General features: G+C 42.3%; 1 protein-coding gene across 1 annotated transcript in view; it reads left to right on the forward strand.

The window, feature by feature from the left end:
- Positions 1–26,806, forward strand: part of LOC137380165 (stabilin-1-like) — a 257,422-nt gene that overhangs the window by 188,819 nt on the left and 41,797 nt on the right. The window contains exons 52-54 of the mRNA XM_068051908.1: positions 3,349–3,435; positions 5,560–5,706; positions 20,778–20,834. Of these exons, the coding sequence (XP_067908009.1) occupies positions 3,349–3,435; positions 5,560–5,706; positions 20,778–20,834 (291 nt within the window). The remainder of the gene's footprint in view (positions 1–3,348; positions 3,436–5,559; positions 5,707–20,777; positions 20,835–26,806) is intronic.

Genomic DNA, 26,806 nt, shown 5'->3' on the forward strand with positions numbered 1-26,806 from the left:
GCTTATTGGCCAAACTATGGAGCTCGAAACAGAAATGTTATCATAATTATAAGTTTTGGAATTAGATTAGATTAGATTAGAGATACAGCACTGAAACAGGCCCTTCGGCCCACCGAGTCTGTGCCGAACATCAACCACCCATTTATACTAATCCTACACTAATCCCATATTCCTACCAAACATCCCCACCTGTCCCTATATTTCCCTACCACCTACCTATACTAGTGACAACTTATAATGGCCAATTTACCTATCAACCTGCAAGTCTTTTGGCTTGTGGGAGGAAACCAGAGCACCCGGAGAAAACCCACGCAGACACAGGGAGAGCTTGCAAACTCCACACAGGCAGTACCCAGAATTGAACCCAGGTCGCTGGAGCTGTGAGGCTGCAGTGCTAACCACTGCGCCACTGTGCCGCCCCACAATGAATTGTGTCATTGAATGGGAGGATGGCATTGGCTCTGTTACTAAGGCAGCCTAGGGCCAAATATCAACAGTGTCACATCCTGGCTCAAGCTTTGGGATTTGCATTTTGATCTCTGTCTATGATGACACCAGATTATGTGAGATTGAAGGAGTTCACTTCATTGAAATATAACTGTGGGAGCCTGCACAGCAAGGGCACATCTTGGGCACCTGCCTGCCAAGGGAGTTCAGTAATTGCAGCAGAGACTGATCAGTCCAGGTCGAGGGGTTTGCCTACACCCCCACCCTACAATATTTTTATTGTACCTATGCCTCAGCAGCTTTCTGCATGAGAGGGATATGTAGTAAGAGATGTGACGTTCTCTTGGGCTCAGCCCAGGACTAGACTATGAGATGGGCCCCACTTATGCTCCTCAGATGCTCTTTCTCCCTCTAGCCAAGGCCCCTCTAACATGGATAATCTTTTTTTGCGTAATATAGAGTTCTCGCCCCATAGGAGCTGGCAGTGAAGCTCGCGACCTGCCATTTCTGCGACCAGGCCTCACTCCCAGGTCTTTTGTCATACTCCTGCCTGATTTATGGTGGAGCACAGCACAGGCCTGTAGAAACTGAGTGCCAATATGTATAAACTGTGTTTCAAAGTTCAGCAGCTCCTGGCTCCTGGACCTAGACTATTTCTCGATATAGGAGCAAATTATTCCTAATTAGGAACTTCAAAGATGTAGAATTCATTTTTGATTTTCCTTCCTCTGAAAAGACTTCCTGTCTGCCAGGCCCTTCCTATTGAGTTCTACAATTGTAAATAAGTTCATTTTGAGACAAATTTCTGCCCTGTGGCAAATGATTTGAGCCTATAAATCCATACGCAAAACAATATTCATTTGTCCGCACAAGGGTGAATTAATCAATTCTGCACTCCCAGGAGGGTCAAAGAATTACATAAAACTACATAGAAATTACAATAAAAAAACAGCCATCAGCCAGTTCGACTGTACTGGTGTTTATCCTCCAATTGAGCAATAGTCTTAATCTGATGTGCCCAACCTGTTCCCAAAACGGTTTAGCCCTCTTAGAAGCAGAGACTGTTTAAGGCACAGAAAGAGGCCACTTGGCCCATCATGTCTGCGCCGGCCAAAAACAAAGAGCCACCCAGCCTAATCCCACTTTCCAACATTTGGTCCATAGCCCTGCAGGGCTACTTCCTTCAACCATCTCTCTAACCTATTCTTAAAAGTTGATATGTTCTCCACTTCAATCATTAATTGCTTTTAATTCCCCCAGTTTATGGCCCACAATCTTAGACTTGCAATGCACTTAATTTTTTTTGTTCATATTTCTAGTGTCGCTTTTTCCCTTGATTTATACCTCATTCCTCTATTTATTTTTTTTCCCTGCTTATAACTGGTTGAATTGATTTTCTTCCTCTATTTCCATTATTTCTTTTGCATGCTTTCCTTTATTTATATTTTATCCTTGTACCTTCTCTATGCACTCTTTGCTTTTATTTCCCCTGCTCCCTTCCTTCCCAGTTTAAATGACTCTATTTCCCTATTCATCCATTTTGACAGCTAATTAGTTCCCTTCCTATTCAGATGTAGCCTATCTTTGCCATGTGTTGAGATCCCTAATCTTCCAATCCTTCCCTATTCTAATACACAGCTTGGGGAGTAATCCGGAAACTACTACCCTTGCTAAGCCTTCTTTCCTAACCTTCAAAACTCCTTTTGCATGACTTCTGACCTTTCCTTTCCTATATTGTTCGTTCCCAAATGGACCATCTTGTCTGACCGCTCTCCTTCCCCATCCATAATGTTTCCTAGTCTTTTTGAAATGCCCCTAACCCTAGCACCTGAGAGACAACAAAGTGTCTGGGACTGCACAAGATAGTGTCCATCTTTCTAACTATTGAGTCACCCAATGCTACTGCATTCCTTGCTGAATTGCTAATCCCCCCTCCTCCCCTATGTAAGCCATCTAATTCTTTTTGGTTCTATTGTAATCCATTTGATGGTTCTGCCAGAATCCTCTCACAAGAAGCCAGTGCTTCAAACTTATGGTGGATCATTTTCTCTGGGAATTCCTGTGCCAGCCTATTTCTTCACTTACTCTGATACTTGGATAGTCACCACAATTCCTTCTTCTACCACTAGCAGCTCCCTATTTCTCAACAGGGTCGACTACCCTCTGAAACTGTTTCTCCAAAGACCTTTTCCTGCTCCCTGATTTGGCGGATTGGTTCCAACTCTGCCTCAAATTCAATTTCATTTGGAGACACTTCCTATAGATGTGTTTGTTTGAGTTAACATCTGTTACTCAAAGCTCCCACATCCTGCAAGAACCTTCCTGTTTTGCCATTCTTACTATAAAGGGTGGTTAAGTTGTAGTTAAGTTTTAAGTTTATGTTCTTTATCCAGTTAAGCATCAATTAAACTACACCACTGCTCCTTCCCCCATGTTCCTAATGCCCACTCTCAACAAATTACCCTTTTGGAAATATTGTTGTAGCTCTATTCCCAACCACACTTCCTGCTGGGACTATTGGATCAGTGAATTTGCCCTTTAATGTATTGTGGCTTTACCTTATTAATAGCACTGTTACTTTTATCTCTTCATGTCCTATCCACTAATTCTCATTTCTCGTACAAATAAAGAAGAATGAACTTGGGTCAGCAGTGCCCACTCTGCTGCACTTACGCTGGCATAGTGGGCCCAAGAAGTTTAGGGCCTTTGATTTGCAGGAATAATTCTTACTTCGTACAAATTATATGCTGTCAGCAGTCTTCACTGAATGACAAATGCATCCAGTTTCCCCTCTAGTGTCCAGATGAATGCACTACATTGAATAGTTTCATTTTCTAGATCTTCTGAATACAATTTCTTTCAATTGCTTATGCTCTTTTGCTCAATGTTCTACATTTCCAGATTGTAGCAGCAGACCTTCCACTTATTCATGCCAGGAGGACAATGCGAGGATCAGTGATTTCAGTCGAATGCAGCAGTACATTGATTGTAAGTGTTATGCAGCATGTTAATTGAAAGCTAGTCTCAGTAATGATGACATGAAGCTAACTTCGATTGTGATAAAAACCCATCTGGTTCACTAATATCCTTTAAGGAAAGAAATCTACTGTCCTTACCTAGTCTGGCCTACGTGTGACTCCAGACCCATAGCAATGTGATTGACTCTTAACTGCCCTTTGAAATGGCCTAGCCAGTCACTCAGTTCAAGGGCAATTAGGGATGGGCAATAAATGCTGGCCTTGCCAGCAACGCCCACATCCCATGAAAGAATTTTTAAAAAGTGAGCTTTAGGAGTGAGAGTTGTGAACATTAAACAGTTATCCCAAAATGTAGCCCATACCAAACTTTGTCAATGACTGAACAAACATGCTTTTTAAATGGTCAAGACACACATTGTCCTATACAGTCACAGCCTGACATGTCCAAGGAGATTCATTCTACTGTTTGTTGTTTCATACAGCAGATGGAGGAGACTAGGTTCCACAGAGAATAATTAGCAAGAAAACTCTACCTGATTTTAAAATTGAATCATATGGGGACATCTGGGGTTAAGCTGTTAATGTTCCTAGAGCTTTCTTCTTAAAAATATTGATAACTTTTTCAGCAATTTTTAAATGCATTCGATTAACTAGTTTCAGCATTTTGATGATGGAATTTTATTAAGCTTTTACCAAATACTAGGAACTGTGGTATTCAGAAATAATGTCAGGAATGACTGAGGTTGACAAAGGGGTTTGATTTTAATGCCACTTGTTTTTTTTAAGACAAATTATCTTGAAAAATAAAGGCAAGAGATAATCTGAGTTAGAAAAGGTTCATTTTTAGGATGTTGAAATTGTACATATGGAACTAGGTTATGGCTGTACTTGTGATTTTAAAGGTAGATACACTGTTGAGTGTAGAATTTGAGCTGTACAAACCAGAAAGGGCCCAACTTCTTTCCATGTCTATCATGAGTTCATCTATCGTGCAGGGACAATGGTAGGTGTATTACGATTGGCCACAAAAGTTCCTTGGATTGGGAGAGGAAGAACTAGCCAAAGGTTTTTCTTGATCATCTGATCCCTCCTGGAAAGAGGATGTGTATTGATGTTGGATGAGGACAAGGTCAGGATTAACTATTATCCTACCCATAATTAATAGACTTGTTGACACTCACTGCCACAGCTCAGGCATGAAGAAAGGCCAATGAGGTGAGATATGGCAAGCACACATGGAACTAAACCCAAATATCTTCAGGGTAGAAAATTGGGGTGAGGAAAATAAATGAATTTAGGGTCAATATTCCCTTTAAAATTTTGTTGCCGTGCGTGGCCAGTTTTTTCATTGCACAGCCATGCACGTGCAGTATTTAACATGGAATAAGGCCTATGTGGTACCTTCCAGGTTACTGCACAGGCACTTACATGCACAGCTTAGCAGATACATTGTTTAGGTCCATGTAGTGTTGTGCTTTGTTCTTAAGTCCTCATTAAAGATAACCACAGGTTTTATATTTGGATTCAACACAAACACAATTTATAGTCTTACTTATCTGCATTGCATGATTTCAGGTCCAGGTCTTTTCTCTCTTTAATGTGTGTCTGCTCTCTGTAAAACCATGTGCTGAGTGTGTCTCTCTAAATGGTGTCTCCTCCTGATGATGATGTCATCAGGTGCATCTGTGGCCTGATCCCTTAAAGGTATGGTTTCCTAAAGGTGAAGTCGCCACTGCAGGCCAATAAGACAATTGGGTCCCAAATTTAAGTTTATGAACCAATTTATATGATTATGCCATTTGTTTTTTCATCAAGTTAAAAAAATGTTTTATTCTGACTTTGTGGGATAATGTAAAATAGTGATAGTGAATTGGCAGCACATTTCCATTTCAGTGGAAATAAAACTCAGGAGAAAGATAAAACAGGCTGCTGATTCACTATCACATGTTTTAAGCCATCGCACAAAGACAAAATGATTCACTGTGTCCTTGAAAAATATCTTCAGTGTTGATTTTAAATAAAACGTAAGTTCTTTTAGCTAGTGACTCAATCCATATTGCATAATGGTAGTTTGGTCTCCTAATGATGCTATCACTGCCCTATGCATATTCATATAGTGTTACCTTTGATTCAGGGAGATCTGATTGTTAATGATGGAAGTGCTCAGATTGTTCAAAGACACCTGGAATTTGATGGTGGAATTGCATACGGCATCAATAACCTCTTGGAACCACCAGATGTAGGAGCTCGGTGTGACGCACTTACAATGCACCCTGCACTTGTAAGTACCTCTAACAAATAAACTTCATTCTCTTTTGCTTCAAATTGCAGTACTGGTAAACAGCTGGATGCTCTGAGGAGAGTCTGTAGCTTCATTCTGGATGGATGAGTGGTGATGACAGTTTCTCCTTGTTAGTATCCAATGTGTTCTTAATGAAAAATGTATCTATATTTTAAAAGCTGTCTGACTGGTATCCTAGTTCAAGTTGCCAAACACATTGTTATGGCCAAAGTGGGAGTAATGCACTGTCAATTCTGTCCCATCACTCCAAAGGTCACTGCATATTATTAAAGTTGTCCGACCTACCGGAAAACTGCCAAATTAAACACAAAAAAACAACGGTTAACCGTTTTTTTTTAATAGGTGTTCCTTGGGAATAAAAATAAGTAGCTGGGTTGTAAGTCCTGGTGAGTTACCCGATGGATGAGGTATCCTAGTGTAGAATAATCAGTTGCCACTCGAAGTCTCCAGGCGAAGTTGATGAACAGTCTTTACATGATAGGCGTTCAAAACACTTCGTTTGCAGCAGGCATCAGACAGTTCTTTAACAAGGAGTATAGCAATGGGTCCACTCGGATTTTAAAAACCAGCAGTCTCTCAGTAGAAACTTTACTGAAAATTCCAGCAAACACAAATAGATGACAAAGAGTCACTCTTGAAGCAGAGAATTCTTAGAGCTTTGAAGTGAAAAGTAATTTACTACGTTCAATAACACAAATGATCTTTTTCCAGGGTTTTCTCTCCTGAGGCAATATAAAGCCTGAAGATTAATGTAGATTTTTCCTGCTAAGAGAGACAGATCCTTCCTTTCCGTAGGCATGCTTCACTGGTCACTAGTTCAGACTGGTTTTAGCTGGTTTTCACACACAGTCAAAAGTTACAGTACATCATGTAACCTTCTCTCTCTCTTGCTGTGGCCGAGGAAACAGGTGCAGCTGTTGGCACACTGTGGTCAGTCTTAAAGGCACACTGTTTTTAAACAGAATCTTAAAGACACCTCCGCCCTTGGCAAAATGAAACACCATTCTTAAAAATGCGTTTCATTACAATACAAAGCAGAAACTGGAAAAAAGCACTCTAAACATATTTTCACATTCATGCCCCCATTCACTCTACTGATAATTTACAGAACTTCTTTGTACCATCGCCATCCATATAACTTAAGATTAAATTTGTGACAAAGCATCAGCGATAATATTGCTTTTCCCTGAAATATGTACAATGTTCAAATGTAACAACAAACTCCATCTAAATATTCTAGCATTTTGGTTTTAAAATTTTTTCATAAATGTTTAATGGGTTATGATGGTCAGTGTATATTAGTGTTTCTTTATAGTCTTGGCGGTCATACACTTCAAAATGTTTAAGAACCAGGAAAAGTCCTAATTTTTCTTTTTCCACAGTGAAATAGTTTTTTTGATGGCAATTTATTTTTCTTGAAAAGTATCCTACTGGCTTTTCTATCACCAATTCGTCATCCTGCAATAGGACTGCACCAACCCCCATGTCACTAGCATCAATCGTTATTTTAAAGGGTTTAACAAAATTTGGAGCAGCCAACATTGGTTCATTAGTTAAGATTGCCTGTAGCTTTTCAAAAGCTGCCTGGCATTCATCTGACCATACAACTTTGTTTGTCTTTATTTGTAGCAAATCGGTTAATGGAGCAGCTACAGTACTAAAATTCCATACCAATTGCCTGTAAAAACCGCACATCCCCCAAAACCTCATTATCCCACATTTAGAATTAGGGATAAGGAACTCCATTAAGGTTTGTACTTTTGATGTTTTTGGCAATACTTGTCCTTGCCCCACTATGGGTTCGAGGTATGTTCCTCTTGCTTTTCCAAATTCACTTTTTTCCAGATTTATCACTAAGTCCACTGCTTGTATATTTTTAAACAGAATTTTTAGCTGGTTTAAGTGTTCTTGCCAAGTGTTAGTGTATATTAGTACATCATCAAGATACACTACACAGTTGGGAACACTGGCTACCACCTGATTCATTAATCTTTAAAAAGTGGCTGGGGCATTTTTTAGCCCAAATGGCATCACCTGGCACTGATAAAGACCATCAGGTGTTACAAAAGCTGATATCCTTTTGGCTCGAGGAGTCAGAGGAACCTGCCAGTGTCCCTTCAACAAGTCAATCTTGGTAAGAAGCCTAGCACTGCCCACTCTGTCAATACAGTCTTCTAAACAAGGAATTGGGTAGGAGTCTGCCTTCGTTACCACATTGACTTCTCTGTACTCTTTCCAAAACTGGGTTGACCCATCAGGTTTAGGTACTAGAACTATTGGTGAACTCCAGCTCCTTTGACTAGGTTCAATCAACTTGTTTTCCAGCATGTATTGGATTTTGGCTTTTACTTGGGCTTGTTTGTCTGGACTTAAGCGGTAAGGATATTGCTTTAAAGAAACGGATTTCCCTATATCCACATCATGTGTGGCTAAGGTTTTACATCCTGAATTATCCCTACAGACTCTTTTAAACGTTGTGAAAAGCCTGGTTAGGTCTTCACGTCATTTTGCTTCCAAGTGTAAAAGCATGTTGTCCAATTTTCTTAGCCATTCTGTGTTCACTAACCTGATAGTTGGAGGTTCAATTGTCTAGGCCTCCTTCGGCCTCATCCTCACTATCCTTTTCCTTCTCAACAGTCCCAATTACCTGACATAGCTGTACTGGCTTATCCTCCTCCCTGTGATAATATTGCTTTAACATATTGATGTGACACAACCGGTTCTTCTTCTGGCAATCTGGGTGTCAATCAAGTAACCTACCTTACCCACTCTTTTAATCACTTTATATGGGCCACTGAATCGTACTTTTAATTGTTCTCCCTGTAACGGTAACAACACCAATACTTCATCCCCTGGTTGAAAATTGCGGGTCTTTGCATTCTTGTTTGCCCATTTTTTCATATTGGCTTGGGATGCTTTAAGGTGTTCCTGAGCCTCACCACAAGCTTTCGTGCACCTTTCTCGGAACACAGATACATAATCTAGAATCTTTGTTCTAAGAATCTGTCTTTGATGAGTTTTAGAGGACCTCTTACTTCATGTCTGTAAACCAGTTCGGAAGGACTGAAGCCTGTAGACTCATTCAGTTAGTCTTTGGTGGCAAATAAAAGAAAGCCTAGTCCTTCAACCCAGTCATGTGGATATTTATGACAGTATGTTGCGAACATACGAACATACTAATTTGGAGCAGGAGTAGGCCACTCGGCCCTTCTAGCCTGCTCCGCCATTCAATAAGTTAATGGCTGAAATGATTACTCCACATTTTCACCCACCTCCGATAACCTTGCATCCCCTTGCTTATCAAGAATCTATCTACCTCTGCCTTAAAAATATTCAAAGATTCTGCTTCCACCGCATTTTGAGGAAGAGAATTCCAAAGACTTGCGACCCTCTGAGAGAAAAAATTTCTCCTCATCTCTGTCTTAAATGTACAACCCCTTATTTTTAAACAGTGACCCCTAGTTCTAGATTCTCCCACAAGGGAAAACATCCTTTCCACATCCACCCTGTCAAGACCCCTCAGGACCTTATATGTTTCAATCAAGTCACCTCTTACTCTTCTAAATTCCAGCGGATACAAGCCTGGCCTGTCCAATCTTTCCTCATAAGACTGTCCGCCCATTCCAGGTATTAGTCCAGTAAACCTTCTCTGCACTGCCTCCAAAGCATTTACATCCTTCCTTAAATAAGGAGACCAGTACTGTACACAGTATTCACCAATGCCCTGTATAACCGAAGCATGACCTTCCTACTTTTGTACTTAATTCCCCTCGCGATAAATGATAACATTCTATTATTTTTTCTGATTACGTGCTGTACCTGCATACTAACTTTTTGTGATTCGTGCACTAGGACACCCAGATCCCTCTGCATCTCAGAGCTCTGCAATCTCTCACCATTTAGATAATATGCTTATTTTTTATTCTTCCTGTCAAAGTGGACAATTTCCCACTTTCCCACATTATAACTCCATTTGCCAGGTCTTTGCCCACTCACTTAACCTATCTATATCCCTTTCTAGTCCCCTTATGTCCTCTTCACAAGTTACTTTCTGACCTATCTTTGTGTCATCAGCAAATTTAGCAACCATACCTTCGGTCCCTTCATCTAAGTCATTTATATAAAGGGTAAAAAGTTGAGGCCCCCAGCACTGATCCCTGTGGCACACCACTTGTTGCATCTTGCCAATCAGAAAATGAGCCATTTATGCCTACTCTCTATTTCCTATTTGCTAGCCAATCTTCTGTCCATACCAATATGTTACCCCCTACACCATGAGCTTTTATTTTCTGCAATAACCTTTGATGTGGCACCTTATCAAATGCCGTCTGGAAATCTAAATCCACCGGTTCCCCTTTATCCACAGCACATGTAATTCCCTCAAAGAACTCCAATAAATTGGGTAAACATGATTTCCCTTTCACAAAGCCATGTTGACTCTGCCTGATTACCGTGAATTTTTCAAAATGCCTTGCTATAATGTCTTTAATAATAGCTTCTAACATTTTCCCTAAGACAGATGTTAGGAAACTACATGCCAGTTAGCTTGCATTCTGTCTCCCTCCCTTTTTGAATAATGGAATTACATTTGCTATTTTCCAATCTAACAGAACCTTCCCGAAATCTAGGGAATTTTGGAAAATTAAAACTAACACATCAACTATCTCACCAGCCACTTCTTTTAAGACCCTAGGATGAAGTCCATCAGGACCCGGGGACTTGTCAGCCCGCAGCTCCAACAATTTGTTCAGTACCAGTTCCCTGGTGATTGTAATTTTCTTGAGTTCCTCCCTTTCATTTCCTGACTTACAGCTAATACTGGGATGTTACTTGTATCCTCAATAGGGAAGACCAATGCAAAATATCTATTCAATTTATCTGCCATCTCCTTATTATCCATTATTAATTCCCCAGACTCACTTTCTATAGGACCAACGCTCACTTCGTTAACTTTTCTTTTTTAAATATCCATAGAAACTCTTACTATCTGCCTTTATATTTCTAGCCAACTTTCTCTAACACTCTAATTTTACCTTCCTTCAATCTTCTGACCTGCCACCCATCTTTGCGCAATTATAGGCTTTTTCTTTAAGTTTGGTACTATGTTTAACTGTTTTAGTTAACCACCGATGGCGGGTCCCACCTTTGGAATTTTTCTTTCTCATTGAAATGTATCTATTCTGTGTATTCTGAAATATCCCCTTAAATGTCTGCCTGCATCTCTGTTGACCTATCCCTTAACCTAATTTGCCAGTTCACTTTAGCTAGCTCTGTTTTCATGCCCTCATAATTGCCCTTATTTAAGTTTAAAATACTAGTCTTGGACCCACTCTTCTCTCCCTCAAACTGAATGTAAAATTCAATCATATTATGATTGCTACTACCTAGGGGTGCCTTAACTATGAGGTCATTAATTAATCCTATCTCGTTGCATAGTACCAGGTTCTGGTATAGCCTGCTCTCTGGTTGGCTCCAGAATGTATTGTTCCAAGAAATTATCCCGAAAACATTCTATGTACTCCTCATCTAGGCTGTCTCTGCCCATCTGATGTTTCCAGTCACTATGTAGATTAGAAATCCCCCATAATTATTGCTGTACTTTTCTGACAAGTTGCCATTATTTCTTCCTTTATACCCCGTCCTACAGTGTGGTTAATGTTAGGTGGCCTGTACACCACTCCCACAAGTGACTTCTCGCCTTAATGATTTCTCATCTCTACCCAAACTGCTTCTATATCCTGGTCTCCTGAACTTAGGTCATCCCTCTCTATTGCACTAATACCATCAATAATTAACAGAGCTACCCCCACACCCCCCCCCCCCCCACCTTTTCCTAGCTTCCTGTCCTTCCTAAATACCATGTAACCTTCAATATTCAGATCCCAATCTATGTCGTCCTGCAGCCATGTCTCTGTAATGGCTAGCAGGTCAAACTTATTTATTTCTATTTGTGTTCTCAGTTCATCTGTTTTGTTGTGAATGTTATGTGCATTCAGACACAAAGCCTTTAGTTTTGGCCTTTTATTATTTTTGTAACCTCTAGCCTTCTCTGTTGATTTACTCTTAGATTTGTACGCTCTGTCCCTTCCTGTCATGGTCTGTTTAACATTTCCCATATTAATACCTTTCTCTCTTCTAATCATTGTTTGGAGAGTTTGGTGGTACCTCTCTAAAGTTCCCTGTGACTGTGCGTGATATGCTGAAGATTTCAAATGTCTAATATCCAAATTGCCCATGACTTCTTGAAATATCTTAGACATGAAATTAGAACTTTGATCTGATTGAACTTCAAGTGGTAATCCATATCTCATAAAGAATTGGGTTGACTTTTCTGCTACTATTTTAGCAGTAATTGACCTCATAGGAATGGCCTCTGGAAATCGAGTAGCCGTATCTATGAAAGTAAGTTTGTATTGATGTTCCGCTTTTGTTTTTGGCACGGTTCTAACACAGTCTACCAATACCCTGCTAAATGGTTCCTCAATCACGGGAACTAGTGGTGCCAGTTTTATGGTAGGTTGCGGTTTTCCTACCATTTGGCATGTAGGGCATGTCCTACAAAATTGTCTTACATCCTTTGTAAGGCCTGGCCAGTAATAATGTTGGCTTATATGTGATTTAGTCTTCTGAATCCACCTATGTCTTGCAAAAGGATGTCACGTGTTAACCTTAATAATGCCTGGCGATATTTAAGTGGTACCACTATCTGTTCAACAACTGTCCAGTCTTTGTCCGCAGGTCTATGAGGCAGTCTTCATTTCCTCCTTTAAACCCCGTTTTCTATATAATAGCCTTCTGGAACTCCTTTCGCCTTCTGACAGCTTCTGTCAGAGCCGTCTGTGCTATTCGGTTTATCTCTGGATCAGCTTGCTGTGCTGCAATTCTAGAAGATCTGTTAAACATCTCATAGGAACATAGGAGCAGGAGTAGGCCATTCAGCCCATCGAGCCTGCCCCACCATTCAATATGATCATGGCTGATCTTACACTTCAGTGCCTTTTTCCCACACTATCCTCTCAACATAAGAGGATATAAGGATAGTCAGGGAAAAAGGCATTGAAGTGGATTATCAGCCATGATCATATTGAATGGTGTGGCAGGCTCGATGGGCTGAATGGCCTACTCCTTCTCCTATGTTCCTATCCCCTTATGTCATTTATATTTAGAAATCTGTCCATCTCTGCTTTAAACTTACTCAATGACTGAGCTTCCACAGCCCTCTTGCGTAGAGGATTCCAAAGATTCACAACACTCTGAGTAAAGAAATTTCTCTTCATCTGTGTCCTAAGTGGCTTCCCCCTTAATTTGAAATTGTGTCCCTTGGTTCTAGACTCTCCAACCAGGGAAACATCTTACCTGCATCTACCCTGTCTATCCCTTTAAGTATTTTGTAGGTTTCAATGAGATCACCTCTCATTCTTCTAAACTCTCAAGAATTACAGGCCCAGTTTCCTCAATCTCTCTTCATAGGACAGTCCTGCCATTCCGGGAACAAGTCTGGTGAACTTTGTTGCACTCCCTCTATGGCAATAATATTCCTCCTAGTATTCCTCCACAGTACGCCAGGTGCAGTCTAACCAAGGTTCTATACAATTGAAGCAAAATTTCACTACTGTTGTACTCAAATCCTCTTGTGATAAAGGCTAACATACCATTAGCCTTCTTAATTGCTTGCTGCACCTACCTGCATGTTCGCTTTCAGTGACTTATTGACAAGGACACCCAGGTCCCTTTGTACATCTACACTTTCTAATCTCTTACCATTTAAGAAATACTCTGCACATCTGTTCCTCCTACCAAAGTGGATAACTTCACAATTTTCCATATTATATTCCATCTGCCACGTTCTTGCCAACTCACTATATCTGTCCAAATCCCCTTGAAGCCACTTTGCATCTTCCTCACAACACACATTCCCACCTAGTTTTATGTCATCCACGAACTTGGAAATACAACAGTTGGTCCCCAAATCCAAAACATTGATATATATTGTGAACAGCTGGGGCCCAAGCACTGATCCTTCTGGTACCCCACTAGTTATAGCCTGCCAATGCGAAACTGGCTCGTTTATTCCTACTCTCTGCTTTCTGCTTGTTAACCAACCCTTAATCCATGCCAGTATATTACCTCCTATGCCATGTGCTTTAATTTTGCTAACCAACCTCCTGTGGGGGACTTTATCAAAAGCCTTCTGAAAATCCAAGTATACCATGTCCACCGACTCCCCTTTATCAATTTGGTTAGTAACATACTCAAAAAGCTCCAACAGGTTCATAAATTCATAAATCCATGTTGACGATGTCCAATCAGATCATTATTATCCAAGTGTCCATTTATCACATCCTTTAGAATAGATTCTAGCATTTTCCCAACGACTGGTGTAAGGCTAACAGGTCTGTAGTTCCCTGTTTTCTCTCTTCCTCCCTTCTTAAATAGTGGGGTGACATTTGCAACCTTCCAATCTGCAGGAACCGCTGCAGAATCTATAGCATTTTGAAAGATCACCAATGCATCCATTATCTCCATGGCTACCTCTTTCAAAACTCTGGGATGTAAAATATCAGGTCGTGGGTGCTTATCAACCTTCAGCCCCATTAATTTCTCCAATACAACCTTCTTACTATACTAATTTCCTTCAATTCCTCATTCCCCCGAATCCCTTGGATCTCTAATTCTGGGAGATTTCTTGTATCTTCCTCAGTGAAGACAAACACAAAGTAATCATTTAGCTTCTCTGCCATTTCTCTATTCCCCATTATAAATTTTCCTGACTCTGCCTCTAATGGACCCACATTTGTCTTAGCCAAATGTTTCCTTTTTACGTACCTATAGAAGCTTTTACAGTCCGATTTTATATTTTTTGCGAGCTTACATTCATATTCTATTCTCCCTTTCTTTATCAGTTTTTTCACCCTCCTTTGCTGTATTCTGAGATCCTCCCAATCCTCAGGTTTAATACTATTTCTGGCACCTTTAGGCCTTTTCTATTAATCTTATACAATCTTTAACTTCCTTTGTTAGCCATGGTTGACTGCCTTTACTTGTGAGGTTTTTGTACCTTGAAGGAATGTATAGTCGTTGTAAACTATGTAATATTTCCTAAAGATTATCCAATGCCGAGGTACTATCATAGCTTTTAATGTATTTTCCCAATCCACCTCAGCCAATTTGCCCCTCATACCTTCATAATTTCCTTTGTTCAAATTTAACTCCCTGGCTTCAGATTGAACTACCTCACTTTCAAACATAATATAAAATTCTATCAGATTATGGTTACACATCCCTAAAGGTTCTTTTACAACTAGATTATTAATTAGCCCTTTCTCATTACATAATACTAGATCTAAAATGGCCTGTTCTCCAGTTGGTTCCTAAACATACTGCTCTAGAAAAACATCCCTAACACACTCCAGAAACTCATCCTCCACAGCATTAGTGCTCATTAGGTTTACCCAGTCTACACTGGGCCGGAAATAAAAGTACTGAATTGGGGGAAGGCCGATTTCAATATGACAAAACAGGATCTGGCCAAAGTGAACTGGTAGCAGCTACTTGTAGGAAAGTCTACATCAGACGAGTGGGAGTCATTCAAAAAGAAAATAGTGAGAGTTCAGGGCCAACATGTTCCCGTAAAGGTGAAGGGTAGGACCAATAAGTCCAGGGAACCCTGGATGTCAAGAGATATAGAGGATTGGATAAGGAAAAAAAGGAGACTTAAGGCAGATTCAGAACGCTGAAAACAGCAGAGGCCCTAGAGGAGTATAGAAAGTGTAAGGGGGTACTTAAAAAAGTAATTAGGAGAACGAAGGGGGGGCATGACAAAACACTGCTGGGCAAGATAAAGGAAAATCCCAAGGCGTTTTATAAGTATATTAAGGACAAGAGGATAACTGGGGAAAGAATAGGGCCCATTAAGGACCAAAGTGGCAGTCTGTGTGTGGAGCCGGAGGACATAGATGAGGTTTTAAATGATTATTTTTCAACTGTGTTCACTATGGAGAAGGACAATGTAGGTGTAGAGATCAGGGAGGGGGATTGTGATATACTTGAACAAATTAACATTGAAAGGGAGGAGGTATTAGCAGTTTTAATGGGCTTAAAAGTGGATAAATCTACACTTTCTAATCTCTTACCATTTAAGAAATACTCTGCACATCTGTTCCTCAAATTTTCAGATCCTCTCTGGCCACGGGAGAGGTGCCAGAGGACTGGAGGACAGCGAATGTGGTACCATTATTCAAGAAGGGTAGCGGGAATAAACCAGGTAATTACAGGCCAGTGAGTCTAACATCAGTGGTAGGGAAACTATTGGAAATAATTCTGAGGGACAGGATTAATCTCCACTTGGAGAGCAGGGATTATTCAAGGATAGTCAGCATGGCTTTGTCAGGGGGAAATTATGTCTAACAATTTGATTGAATTTTTCGAGGAGGTGACTAGTTGTGTAAATGAGGGTAAAGCAGTTGATGTAGTCTACATGGACTTCAGTAAGGCTTTTGATAAGGTCCTGCATGGGAGATTGGTCAAGAAGGTAAGAGCCCATGGGATCCAGGGCAATTTGGTTAATTGGATCTAAAATTGGCTTAGTGGCAGGAGGCACAGGGTGTTGGTCGAGGGTTGTTTTTGCTATTGGAAGCCTGTGGTCAGTGGCGTACTGCAGTGATCAGTGCTGGGACCCTTGCTGTTTGTAGTGTACATTAATGATTTAGACGGGAATATAGAAGGTATGATCAGTAAGTTCGCAGATGACACGAAAATTGGTGGTGTTGTAAATAGTGAGGAGGAAAGCCTTCGGTTACAGGACGATATAGATGGGTTGGTAAGATGGGCAGAGCAGTGGCAAATGGAATTTAATCCTGAGAAGTGTCAGGTGATGCATTTTGGGAGGACTAACAAGTCAAGGGAATATACAATGGATAGTAGGACCATAGGAAGTACAGAGGGTCAGAGGGACCTTGGTATACTTGTCTGTAGATCACTGAAGGCAGCAGCACAGGTAGATAAGGTGGTTAGGAAGGCACATGGGATACTTGCCTTTATTAGCCGAGGCATAGAATATAAGAGCAGGGAGGTTATGATGGAGCTGTATAAAATGCTAGTTAGGCCATAGCTGGAGTACTGTGTACAGTTCTGGTCACCACACTATAGGAAGGATGTGATTGCACTGGAGAGGGTGCAGAGGAGATTCACCAGGATGTTGCCTGGACTGGAGCATTTCAGCTATGAAAAGAGACGAGATAGGCTTGGGTTATTTTCCTTAGAGCAGAGTAAGCTGAGGGGGGACCTGATTGAGGTATACAAAATTATGAGGGGCACAGATAGGGTAGATATGAAGAAACATTTTCCCTTAGCGGAGGTGTCATTAACCAGGGAGCCTAGGTTTAAGGTAAGGGGCAGGAGGTTTAGAAGGGATTTGAGGAAATATTTTTTCACCCAGAGGGTGGTTGTAATCTGGAACACGCTGCCTGTAGGGGTGGTAGAGGCAGGAACCCTCACAACATTTAAAAAGTATTTAGATGAACACTTGAAATTCCATAGCATACAAGGCTACTGGCCAAGTGCTGGAAAATGGGATTAGAATAGATAGGCTTGATGGCGGGTACGGACACGGTGGGCCGAAGGGCCTGTTTCTGTGCTGTACAACTCTATGATTCTATATGCAGATTGAAGTCACCCATGATTACTGTATTACTCATGCTACACGCTTTTCTAATCTCCTGATTAATGCCATGCCTGACACTAACATTACTCTTTGGTAGCCTATAAAGAACATCTACCAATGTTTGCTGCCCCTTGCTGTTTCTTAGCTCCACCCAAACCGATTCTACATTTTGTTCTTCAGATCTGAGATCCTCCCTTACTAATGTACTGATCCCATCCCTTATTATCAGCGCAACACCACCTCCTTTTCCTTTTTACCTGTCCTCCTAAATGTCGAATATCCTTGAATATTCAGTTCCCAGTCTTGGTCATCCTGTAGCCACGTTTCCGTTATGGCAATTAGATCATACCCATTTACCTCTATTTGGGCCTTTAAATCATTTACTTTGTTGCTAATGCTGCGTTCATTCAGGTAGATTGCCTTTAACCTTGTCTTCTTAACATTATTCTGCATTCTAAGCCAAGTTGATGCTCGCCTTTGTTTTGCTCGCCTTCTCATGTCACTTGCTACTTTTCTACCTCCTGTTACCAGCTTTACTTCCTTCTAATTTGAGCGACGCCTCAGGTTCCCATTCCCCTGACAAGCTAGTTTAAACCCTCCCCAACAGCACTAGCAAATCTCCCGATGAGGACGTTAGTTTCAGTCCTGTTAAAGTGTAGCCCGTCCATCTTGTACAGTTCCCACCTGCCTGAGAACTGTTCCCAATGCCTCAGAAATCTGATGCCCTCCGTCCGACACCAATTCTCCAGCCACGTGTTCAATCAATCAATCCTCCTGTTCCTATGCTCACGAGCACGTGGCACTGGGAATAATCCTGAGATTCCTGCTTTGGAGGTCCCGCTTTTTAATTTCCTTCCAAACTCCCTAAGCTCTGCTTTCAAGACCTCATCCCTCTTCCTACCTATGTCATTGGTACCAATGTGGACCACGACCTCTGGCTGTTCACCCTCCCCCAGAAGGATGTCCTGCAGCCACTCCATGGCATCCTTGACCCTGGCACCAGAGAGGCAACACACCATCCTGGCGTCACATTTACTGCCACAGAAATGCCTGCCTGATCCCCTGACTATCAAATCCCCTATTACAATTGCTCTTCCACTCTTCTTCCTCCCCTCCTGTGCGGGTGAGCCACCTGTGGTGCCATGGACTTTGCTGTGGCTGCACTCCCCCGAGGAACCATTGCTCTCACCAGTATCCAAAATGGAAAACCGATTAGCAAGCAAGATAGACTCGGGGGACTCCTGCACTGCCTGCCTGGTTCTCTTACACTGCCTGGTGGTCACCCATTCCCTTTCTGCCTGCATGCTCCTAACCTGCAGTGTGACCACCTCCCTAAATGTGCTATCCACATAGTCCTCTGCCTTGCAGATGCACAACAGTGACTCCAACCGTCGCTCGAGTTCCGAAACCCGGAGCTCAAGCTTCTGCAGCCGGTGACACTTCCTGCAGATGTGTTCATCTAGGATACGTGGTGCATCCATGACTTTCCACATACTGCGCCGAGCTGACCTGCCATACCGTAACTTCAAAAACATTTTACTACAGTGAGAAGTAAAATAACTTACCAGTTACTCACCAATCAACTTCTTCCCCTGTACCGAAAAGAGAGGCAGCTGCTGGAGGCTGAAAAAAGGTAGAAAAAAGAAAAAAAGGAGCCCCTCACTCATGAACCAAACTCCCACTTTACACTCTGTGCACTCAAATTTATTTCCTTCTTAATTTATAGTGCCCCTCCTTACCGAACTCCCTCAATTACCAAACTCCTTTCTTAACACTCTGTGCTCTCCAGCAGCACTCAATGCAGACAAGCAGCACTGAGAGTCCCCTGAATTTATACTCTGAAAACAATGCTGTGTCAGCTCTGCTAGAGCTCATCTAGAGCTCAGAAACCAGTTTAAGCTACCTACCTAATTAACTAGCTACAAATACTCTCAGAGTGTTCATATACAACTGTTTAAAACTGCAAGAAACCTAACTTACCTCTTAACTGAAACAGAAATTTCAATTAATTGCTAGATGTAAATAAAACAAAACAAAAACTAGTCGTGAGCGATTAACCCTTAAAATTCACTCACTTACCAAACTTCCTTCTTCACACTCAGTACAGATTTGTATTATCTAAATCCCTAAATAAGGTTTCAGATACTCGGCTATCTGTTTGTGGTGCCACTTTTACCTCTGACAATGGAACCTGTTTAGCCATTGCTCGGGTGACGACACACGCAGGAAATATTCCCGGAACTTGTTCCTGTAATTGTTCAATTTTTTTAACTTCACTTGGTTCCTCTGTAATTATAAGAGAAACTGATATTTTTGATCGGCCAAATCATTTCCTAGGAGTAGATCAATTCCCTCTACTGGCAAACTGTGGACAACACTTACAGTTACCATCCCAGATATTAAGTCACTCTCTAGGCGTACTTTATATAAAGGTACGGGTATATACTCCCCGCTAATTCCAGTAACTAAAACTTTAGTGTTCAGGGCGCTGTCTGGTGGAAATGTTATACCTTTCCCCAGCAAGTGTGTTTGGGTTGCTCCACTATCCCTGAGTATAATGATAGGTTTTCCTGCCTCACTTAACGGATATGGAGTTATTTTCCCCTTTGACAGAAATTCATTATAACTTTTGGGTATCTTATTCTTCACCTCTACACTCACCTTAGTTTTTGTATCTGGTTTTACAGCCACTGTTAAAGCTATAGCCTGGTATGCTGTACTCTCAGTCAGAGCTCTTTTCTCTGCATTAGCTTTGTGTACCCCAACATGTCCTATGGGTTTACCTCTCAATTTCCAGAATTTTGAACAAAGGTGACCTGTTATGTGGTAATGATAACACTTCGGCTTGCGAACCTCACTCCTACTCTGAGCACCTTCCTTTCTAGCCTGAGGAGGTGATCCAGGGGCGATCCCAACTGTTCCTTCTTGTCCCCGCCTACTTGCCTTCCTTTCACTCTCCCACTTTCTATCCTTCTCAGGTTTATGGGGGTGACGGACAAAGGGTTTTGGCTTATTCACAAGCTCAAAATCATCAGTAATTTTCGCTGCTTGCCTAGCTTTCATGCAGCTCCAGGCACTATAGTGGATTCATGAAACAGTTACGAATTTTCCTCTCCTTGTGCCTGGGCATAGTGGACCATAGAAGGAAAGGTAGATGAGGGGGATCACAGGGTTGTAAGGGAGCCTGCCAGACTTTCCAAAATGGACAGAGAGCCAGGCTGCTCCCTTACAGGCATGTAATCCGCCCCATCCAAGTTTCCTATATGCACTGAATACAAGTCCTTCAATAAGGCCAAACACAGGAACAGGAAAATCTGCTTCGAAATGGTAACTTTTTTTTAAGGAAAATGAGCATACCTCTGGCTTATTGTGGATCATTTATATTTAGGGTGCCTGTGGTAATTGTTTGAAACCTCCTCCCTGTCCACCTGGATCAAAACCGCAGGTAAGATTTGGATTACATGGAAAGTTTACCCTAATTTGTTCCAAATCAATGTAATTTTGCAAAATGTTCACCAAAAAAGTAAAGGAAAATATCTGGGCTTATTGAGATAAACATTTAATTAGAAAATGTATCTGTTAGAATACTGCTACCCTGTAATTCTAAGAATATGTATATACACATATATATTTTTGTTTTACCTTTATATAACCTAAGAAACTGTTATGCTTTGCTGATGCAGAAAACATTAGGGAAGTTGTGCAAGCTGGGTAGACAGGGAAACCAGACATTAAAAGAGAAGTACTGAACTACTCTGGCTAAACTTAGAAGTTGGTCATTAGCAGAAAGTAAAGAAATGTGAAAAACAAGCAGGGCCAGTCATTTGTATGAGAACCTCGGCTGAATGACTAGTTGCATTGAATAGAATGTGATAAGGAACAATAGGGACGATTGAAGTTTTTATCCTCAGTCAGATAAGGGCTGCTTCTCACAGGGATTGGCAACTGTCAAAGATACCTTAACTCATCAGTATTGGGATATATTCCTTTGTGGCCAGAACTGCTTCCGATGATGACTCTAACAGTCAAAAGTAAGTGATGTAAGAGGGACAGAAGATCGAAACCTGAGCAAACAAGGGCTTCGTGCATGAGTCAAGCCAATAATTGGACAGTAAGACAATGGATGCCAGTCAATTTGTTTAGCGAGATTTAGTGGCTTTGAATTATTGGGCTGAATTTTACGAGCACGCCGCATCTCGGCAGCATGCCCGCACGGATAGAACATAGAACATAGAACAGTACAGCACAGTACAGGCCCTTCGGCCCATGATGTTGTGCCGAACCTTTAACCTACTCTAAGATCAAACTAACTACCTACCCTTCATTCTACTATCATCCATGTACCTATCCAAGAGTCGCTTAAATGCCCGTAATGTATCTGCTTCTACTACCACCGCTGGCAGCGCATTCCACGCACCCACCACTCTCTGTGTAAAGAACCTACCTCTGACATCTCCCCGAAACCTTCCTCCAATCACCTTAAAATTATGCCCCCTGGCACCATTGCTAAGCCCCCGTGATATTATGAGCGGGGCCTCATTTAAATGGAGGAGGCAAAACGGCCACCCCCGATGACATAGAGGGGGCAGCCGCTCCATCCGCAGCAATAGCGTCCGGCACCACCGCGCAGGTGCTGGTGCCATTTTTAAAGGGCTTCAAGCCCTTAGAAAAAATTTTAATATTTAAAGTGATATTGTGGTGCATTGTTTATAAAAAATAAATAAATGCTGGAGACCCTTTCCCACCCAACCCCAATGTTTTCGGGTCAATATCAACAAAATGGACTTTATTCCCAACCCGTACTTTCCCCCCAACCTCTTAAGATTTGCCCTTCAACTCCTTCCCACCATCACCACAACCAATAAGAAGTGTTTTTTACCGCTCCCCACCCTAATAATTTCAGTCCTCCCCCCGACCCACCAGTGTCTTGCTTTGGAACTCTGAACGGAGTTCTGAAGACACGCGCTTTGCGGCTGGCGGCCGTAAAATCAGCTTGGGACGGCTGCCAGGACCAGGTAGATTCATTTGCATGTTGTTTTAACTAATTTGATTATTTAAATGAAGTTCCCGCCGCCGAGCAGCAAGGGGCCGCACCAAGGCCTCGCTGCCGCCAGTAAAATGTGGCGGGGCCTTCTCGGCATCGTGAGTCATGGCAGGCCTCTCCCATAAGTCCACCAGCAGGCCCCCCCCCCCCCCACCCCACCAAGACCCACGACGTCGAGGGGCTGGTAAAATTCAGTCCATTGTAAAGGGTATAAGATGGGGGTCCGAACAGACAGAAGGTATAGAAGACTTCAAGAGACAATTGGAGGATAAATCAGGAGTTCGGGCCGGGGTGCAGACACTTGTTACTGTGACTTTTACCAAAGGCACAACAGGGTAATATAACTCAGTTACACCTTGTAAGCAAGGGACAGGAATGGATGTTGCAGGTTCCGGGATTTAGATGTTTCAGTAAGAACAGAGAAGATGGTAAAAGAGGGGTGGGTGTGGCATTGTTAATCAAGGAGAGTATTACGGCGGCAGAAAGGACGTTTGAGGACTCGTCTACTGAGGTAGTATGGGCCGAGGTTAGAAACAGGAGAGGAGAGGTCACCCTGTTGGGAGTTTTCTATAGACCTCCAAATAGTTCCAGAGATGTAGAGGAAAGGATAGCGAAGATGATTCTCGACAGGAGCGAGAGTAACAGGGTAGTTGTTATGGGGGACTTTAACTTTCCAAATATTGACTGGAAATACTATAGTTCGAGTACTTTAGATGGGTCACAGTGTGTGCAGGAGGGTTTTCTGACACAGTATGTAGACAGGCCAACCAGGGGCGATGCCACATTGGTTTTGGTACTGGGTAATGAACCCGGCCAGGTGTTAGATTTAGATGTAGGTGAGCACTTTGGTGATAGTGATCACAATTCGGTTAGGTTTACCTTAGCGATGGGCAGGGACAGGTATATACCGCAGGGCAAGAATTATAGCTGGGGGAAAGGAAATTATGATGCGATTAGGCAAGATTTAGGATGCGTAGGATGGGGAAGGAAACTGCAGGGGATGGGCACAATTGAAATGTGGAGCTTATTCAAGGAGCAGCTACTGCGTGTCCTTGATAAGTATGTACCTATGAGGCAGGGAGGAAGTTGTCGAGCGAGGGAGCCGTGGTTTACTAAAGAAGTTGAAGCGCTTGTCAAGAGGAAGAAGAAGGCTTATGTTAGGATGAGACGTGAAGGCTCAGTTAGGGGGCTTGAGAGTTACAAGCTAGCCAGGAAGGATTTAAAGGGAGAGCTTAGAAGAGCGAGGAGAGGACACGAGACGTCATTGGCGGATAGGATCAAGGAAAACCCTAAGGCTTTCTATAGGTATATCAGGAATAAAAGAATGACTAGAGTTAGATTAGGGCCAATCAAGGATAGTAGTGGGAAGTTGTGTGTGGAATCAGAGGAGATAGGGGAAGCGTTAAATGAATATTTTTCGTCAGTATTTACAGTAGAGAAAGAAAATGTTGTCGAGGAGAATACTGAGATACAGACTACTAGGCTAGATGGGATTGAGGTTCACAAGGAGGAGGTGTTAGCAATTTTGGAAAGTGTGAAAATAGATAAGTCCCCTGGGCCAGATGGGATTTATCCTAGGATTCTCTGGGAAGCCAGGGAGGAGATTGCAGAGCCTTTGTCCTTGATCTTTATGTCGTCATTGTCGACAGGAATAGTGCCGGAAGACTGGAGGATAGCAAATGTTGTCCCCTTGTTCAAGAAGGGGAGTAGAGACAGCCCTGGTAATTATAGACCTGTGAGCCTTACTTCGGTTGTGGGTAAAATGTTGGAAAAGGTTATAAGAGATAGGATTTATAATCATCTTGAAAAGAATAAGTTCATTAGCGCTAGTCAGCACGGTTTTGTGAAGGGTAGGTCGTGCCTCACAAACCTTATTGAGTTTTTTGAGAAGGTGACCAAACAGGTGGATGATGGTAAAGCCGTGGATGTGGTGTATATGGATTTCAGTAAGGCATTTGATAAGGTTCCCCACGGTAGCCTATTGCAGAAAATACGGAAGTATGGGATTGAAGGTGATTTAGAGCTTTGGATCAGAAATTGGCTCGCTGAAAGAAGACAGAGGGTGGTGGTTGATGGCAAATGTTCATCCTGGAGTTTAGTTACTAGTGGTGTACCGCAAGGATCTGTTTTGGGGCCACTGCTGTTTGTCATTTTTATAAATGACCTGGATGAGGGTGTAGAAGGGTGGGTTAGTAAATTTGCGGATGACACGAAGGTCGGTGGAGTTGTGGATAGTGCCGAAGGATGTTGTAGGTTACAGAGGGACATAGATAGGCTGCAGAGCTGGGCTGAGAGATGGCAAATGGAGTTTAATGCGGAAAAATGTGAGGTGGATCGAGTTTCGGAGCCACGAGGTCATGCTGCAGCTGTACAAAACTCTGGTGCGGCCGCACCTAAAGTATTGCGTGCAGTTCTGGTCACCGTATTATAGGAAGGATGTGGAAGCTTTGGAAAGGGTGCAGAGGAGATTTACTAGGATGTTGCCTGGTATGGAGGGAAGGTCTTACGAGGAAAGGCTGAGGGACTTGAGGTTGTTTTCGTTGGAGAGAAGGAGGAGGAGAGGTGACTTAATAGAGACATATAAGATAATCAGAGGGTTAGATAGGGTGGATAGTGAGAGTCTTTTTCCTCGGATGGTGATGGCAAACACGAGGGGACATAGCTTTAAGTTGAGGGGTGATAGATATAGGACAGATGTCAGAGGTAGTTTCTTTACTCAGAGAGTAGTAGGGGCGTGGAACGCCCTGCCTGCAACAGTAGTAGACTCGCCAACTTTAAGGGCATTTAAGTGGTCATTGGATAGACATATGGATGAAAATGGAATAGTGTAGGTCAGATGGTTTCACAGGTCGGCGCAACATCGAGGGCCGAAGGGCCTGTACTGCGCTGTAATGTTCTATAACTACTGTTCAAATACTGTATTGTATCAAACCACACTTGTGCTTAATAAAGTTTAATACTGCCACCAATAATAGTCAACATTGAATCTTTGGATATCAAGGTTTATCGAAAAAAGAAAACCTAACAATGTAATACAGTAACTACAGGAAATTTTTTTTCTCTATGGATTTATGGATGCCCATTTGCATGGTGGTCACAGACTTTTCCATGACTTTCCCCATTCACTGTCAGTGTTTCTTTTGACTCTTGTTTAAAAACTCAGATTTGGAATCAAACCATTCACATTTTTCATTGACTATATCCAAAAAAGAATCTGTTATCAAGAATGAGGGACTTTAATTATGAGGAGGGGTTGGGAAAATTAGGCCTGTTCTCCTTGGATCAGAGAAGGTAAACTAATAGATTTTTAAGACGATGAGAGGTTTTGATACAACAGGATGAGAAAAACTATTCCCCATTGTGAGTGGGTCAATAACCAGCGGTTGTAGATTTAAAATCATTGGCAAGTCGATTGTTGTAAAAACTGGTTCACAAATGTCCTTTAGGGAAGGAAATCTGCCGTCCTTACCTGGTCTGGCCTACATGTGGCTCCAGACCCACAGCAATGTGGATGACTCTTAAAATGCCCTCTGAAATGGCCTAGCAAGCCACTCAGTTCAAGGGCAATTAGGGATGGGCAATAAATGCTGGCCTGGCCTGCGATGCCCACATCCCACAAACGAATAAAAAAAAATCTAGAAGTGAGATGAGGAGAATATTTTTCACTCAGAATTGTCAGGATCTGGAAAGGTCTCCCAGACAATGTGGCTGATTCCATGAATAATTTGAAAAGGGAGTTGGACAGGCATTTGAGGTTTGAGGAACTTGCAAGGTTAAGGACAAAAAGCTGGGGGGCTGGATTTTGTTCCCAGCCCAACGTCAGGTTTTGCAGCGGGTGATGGGGAGGGGGGTGCGAGCGGAGAATCAGAGCAGCAGCAGTCACCACAAAATCCGACACCAGGATTGCAGGGCCCGATCTTCCCAGCGGCGGGGATGCTCCATGGCGGCACCTCTGCAGCTGTGCAACGGGACCCAAGTTTGCATATGTAAAAGAACCTCTCTGCATAAATTATCATGTATCCTGGCATGATCCTATCAGCGGTTTCCGATCTTCAGCTGGACGTGCAGCATTCACATGCCTTCACTTTCGCATCCTCGAAAAGCTGGTGCCACCGAGCTGAGAGTCCTTGGAGACTGTGAAGGTGGTTAAGTACTGTCCTGCTCTCCTCAGTGTTCTTTACGAAGCCGGGTTAAATCGCCTGAGGGAGGTTGGAACTTTGCATCCATGAAGGAGAGGGGAACCCCACACCCTTGTTTCCTAACAGGGGCAACTCTGCACCCATTCATGGATGATGTGGGGGGAGGGGGCTCATCCTGCATTCGGGCACCGATGTTGGGGGGGTAGAGGGGGGCAACACTAGAAGTGGATGAGC

Source organism: Heterodontus francisci, chromosome 19 (assembly GCF_036365525.1).
Source record: "Heterodontus francisci isolate sHetFra1 chromosome 19, sHetFra1.hap1, whole genome shotgun sequence".
Lineage (NCBI taxonomy): Eukaryota > Metazoa > Chordata > Chondrichthyes > Heterodontiformes > Heterodontidae > Heterodontus > Heterodontus francisci.